Genomic DNA, 4,128 nt, shown 5'->3' with positions numbered 1-4,128 from the left:
GAAAGAGGTCATCCTATCTACACACAATGACTTGCAATGGTATGGTTTTCTGTTAATTTCTACAACTGCCCTATCAGCTGCAGGCCCAAGAAGCAAGTGCCCAGCTGTAAGGACAGAGTTTGCTGCATCCCCTCCCTATCAAATTTCTGTAACCTCTAGTGGTAAGACAGACAAAATTCAGCCTGCTGGTAACTTGGACCACACTGGTGTAAGCAGCAATTGTTTTGTTGATACTCAGCCTTGATGAACATGACCTACTCTGCTGCCGGTGTGCCTTCTCCTGTTGGACATTGGAGAATGACTACGGCTCCTTCGACGACGGTATTCTGGTGTGTATGATCTGCTTCGAGAACGTCTCCTATGGGAATGAGAATGGGAATGGGATCTGGAACGAGTGTAACGTCTGTGCGAATGTCTTCTGGACCTGGATCTTCAACAAAGAGAAAGCTGTTAGTTAGGTCATATGCACATAATGTATTGAACTGTAAGCCTTACACTTCATAGAAATTTTCTTTTTCAGAGGCTCTCTATAATTCAAACAGCTAAGCTGCTTCTACTTTAGATGCTGTGCATCTAAAGATGGCACGGATCTCTAACAGCCTGCTTAGGAGCATGACTTTTAACTTTTGGCATCCAGTGAGGATTATATTCATGATAGTTTTCAGGAATTTCAAAGTTTAAAATGATACAGAAACCAGACAGGCCACACTGTAAATGCTGGTTTTGCTGAAAAGTTGAAAGATCTGGTCGCACTACAGTGCCATGGTATCTAGCAGCACCTACAAAGTTCACCTAGTCTTGAAAATTATTCAAGATGAAAAAAACCCTGCTTAATTCCTCAAGCACTTATTTGCAAACATCTAGCCAATGGTAAGCTCTCTTTTCAACCGGCATGATCCCATCAAAGACGCACGATTCCATACAAGCATTATATTCTAACAACAGGTAGTTAGTTATTTGGGTAAAAGCTGCAAGAATAGAAGCTGTAAGATTAGGCTCATCTTTGCGAATTCAGAGCACAGTAACTTTTTCAGCTGCTTTGGTGTAAAATGCATAAATAGAGAAGACTAATGACTGATCTCTCCCAAAAAACAGGCAGGAGGAACAACATATTACTATGTAATTCCTCTTCCCTGGCCCCCAGTCTAAAAATACTGTTTTTACCAGTACGATGGTTCAAGGAAAATGAGGAATAAATAGTATAAGCCAGACAATATTTAATAACACATTTAGAGAGGAAAAAAAAGACACTCCACTGCACTGGGGTAAGGAAGGACACAAAAGTAGTCGTACAGCATTGAAAAATTAATTTACATCTTAAGGCTCCCATAAATCAAGACGTTATCCATGCCCAGTGTAAGTCCTAGATTTTGGATTTTGTTTTAAAGCCTTGATTTTGTTTTTAAAGCCTCCGATGAATGAATGTCAAGAACTTCTCCAACAGTTACAGAGCTTACTCCTTTTATCTAAACCAGACTACCTTTGCTGCAGTTCTCACTTGACTTTTCTTTTTTCCTAAAGCAGGGGTCTACATAAGTTCCCCACCAAAAAAGATGCTAGGGAAAGGGGGCATAAGCTTTTAGAGAACTGAGATGCAATCCCTTATCCCTCTTCTATAAGAGATAGATCTACAGATTTTAGTTGCAGTTTCTGCATTGTATCTTCTATTTGTATTATTTTCTGTATACATACCCATGCTTTATTACTCATGGAATCTTCCCCCAAATTTGTCCACCTATATAGCCACTAACATACAAATTAACACAGTACTGTTACAACATCCCAGTAGATTTATAATCTTTACAGCAAGAGGAAAAAAATACATCATCAATGTACTAAAAGAAGAGGCAGAAGCAGCAACACTGAATTAACATTAATAACTTCTTGGACATACCTCGATTTTGATCTTGACCTAGAATGCGATTCAGAATGTTTGGAAGCCCTCGATGGACTGCGAGATCCTGACCTGCTCTCTGATTTTACACGAGCAGGACTCCCAGCTGGAGATTTTGACTGGGAGCGAGACTCCTAACAAAAAAGACAGTATTAAAAATGGTATTGGTTGTATAAATGCCTAACTCCTAACATTTAAAATACAGTAATTCTATTATATTGATTGCTCCTGAAAAACAAATGGTTAGGCAATTCCCTCCAAAACAAATTTCATTTTGCTAACCCACTGTTAATATTGTATGCTTTCCTCAAATAGATCCCTGCTTGAACCAGATCACCAATTCTCTATTAACTAAGTAATCATGCAAATTCATCTACAACTTGATCATACAGACACTGGAACATAAACCATACATTTACTTAACCTAGGACCCATTCATTCTTCCAGATTCTTTTAATTCTACTTCACTCTTGCTTTCTACTTTTCTTCATTCTTCATTGAGTTTTTCATTTTTCATACTTCGTGTATTCTTCCCCAATTCAAACAATTCATTAAAGCCTTAAAAAACATTCAAGTGCTTCTATCTGACCAATCTTCTGTTCAATTTTTTCCCCCATTCAATTTTAATTTTCTGATCTTTAATACTTTTCATTAGCCTTCTTTTATCTTGATTTATCTTCCACATTCTTGGAAAAAACTCTTCAATTTCTTCACGAACATTAACCTTAATGGAAAAAGAACATTTAGTATATTTAAGCACGTGGGGATTATAAAACTCTGCTGGAGTTCAGATGTTATCTACCAAATTGAAAAGCCAGCAGGTAAAGTGCAAGAAACTATAAAACAACTTTTTTTTTTTTAAATCTTTAAAACTATATACGTGTCTATGTTCTAACAATGAGCTGAGTTCTTAGTGTTTTACTGTATTTTCAAAGCTACCCTCCTCCCATTTCAGATTTTTTTATAAGATACAGATACACTAAACACTAATTAGCATAAATATATTAAAGTATTGATATCAATAACTGTGATATCCCTCTAAAACAAGTAACTATGCACTTCTCAGTATCAAATATCAAAAATTCTACCTCTACACATTATTACTGAGACACTCTCAGTTCAACAGAATGGCTGCAGATTTCCAGTCAAAACCTATCTACTATGCACATACTTACTTGCATAACACATGCACATTGATATATGAAAGAGAAATTATTTTTCTTCCTAATTTTTCTTCCTCGTTGTTATCCTGTTTTCCTTGCACACAACTTAATCCATATAAAACAAGACATATAATAGTACAATTCAAAGCAATCCAGTAAAAGTAAAGACAGGAGGGTTTTTTTCTTGCATGATAATGCACACAAGAGAAAAACTAGGAAAACAAGCAAACAAAGAGCAGGTTAAGATTTCCTCACATTTTACAGTGTTCAGCATTTCGAAGGAGCTTAGCTATAAAAAACCCCTACAGAATAGTATGCTGTATACCTCTTTAACTTCACAAAAGAAAATGTGCAAAATTCTTCATTAAAAAAAAGGCATAACAAGTTCCCTTCCCATAAGTGTTACATTTCATGTTTGTATAATTTCTCCTCCTGCCTGTGCTCACAATGTTTTTCCCAACTTATATACTCTGCCTATGTCCAGATTTACATTTTCTTTTGCTGTTAAATTCATCAGTACTTTGGGCTGAAGTTCTTTACAAAGGATCTGCCCTTGCATTTCAAGACAATAAATCCACCAGAAATGGAACCTAAGAGACCCCTTACTAACAAGCATTACAGCTGCACTATCTTTCCCCTTTACCTCAATAAAAAGGACAAGGGACACATGGAGCATTGTCACCCATTGGGATGACAGGCCTGCCAAACTTATAAATGAAGGCCAAATTCAAAGCTTAGCTGTGATACATGGAGCATATAACCAGGTCTGTAATATAGGCTACTCTTATTAAGCTGGTTATCTAGCTATATGACTTTCACTGAAACAAAAGGATAGATGTACACTTAAATATTATACATATATATTACATTTGAAATCCACTATTCACTATAAAAAAAATACATTTCCTTTTAGAACCACGCACATGCTGCTTAATTACCTTGCCTTTATTTTTGTACTCTCCACTGTTTGATAGCCTCCTTTAAACTTCATCCCCTGCAACAATTGCTAATTTCTCTGGGAATTATTTCCACTTCTCTCCCTAGCATGTAAGTGATCAGCAATATAGACAA

The 4,128-nt window shown here is 36.4% G+C and overlaps 1 protein-coding gene across 1 annotated transcript in view; it reads right to left on the bottom strand.

Annotated features, from left to right (window-relative positions):
• The window catches only part of TRA2A (transformer 2 alpha homolog (Drosophila)), a 12,624-nt gene extending 10,196 nt beyond the window's left edge, over positions 1-2,428 (bottom strand). The window contains exons 1-2 of the mRNA XM_010007582.1: positions 1,895-2,428; positions 259-430 (exon numbers count right to left, since the gene is read on the bottom strand). Coding sequence (XP_010005884.1) covers positions 259-291 — 33 coding nt within the window. The 5' untranslated portion in view covers positions 292-430; positions 1,895-2,428. The remainder of the gene's footprint in view (positions 1-258; positions 431-1,894) is intronic.
• Between the last annotated feature and the right edge of the window lie 1,700 nt (positions 2,429-4,128).

The sequence above is a fragment of the Chaetura pelagica genome, unplaced genomic scaffold, assembly GCF_000747805.2.
Source record: "Chaetura pelagica isolate M959 unplaced genomic scaffold, ChaPel_1.0 scaffold10, whole genome shotgun sequence".
Lineage (NCBI taxonomy): Eukaryota > Metazoa > Chordata > Aves > Apodiformes > Apodidae > Chaetura > Chaetura pelagica.
This window is presented reverse-complemented; position numbering and strand designations above follow the sequence as displayed.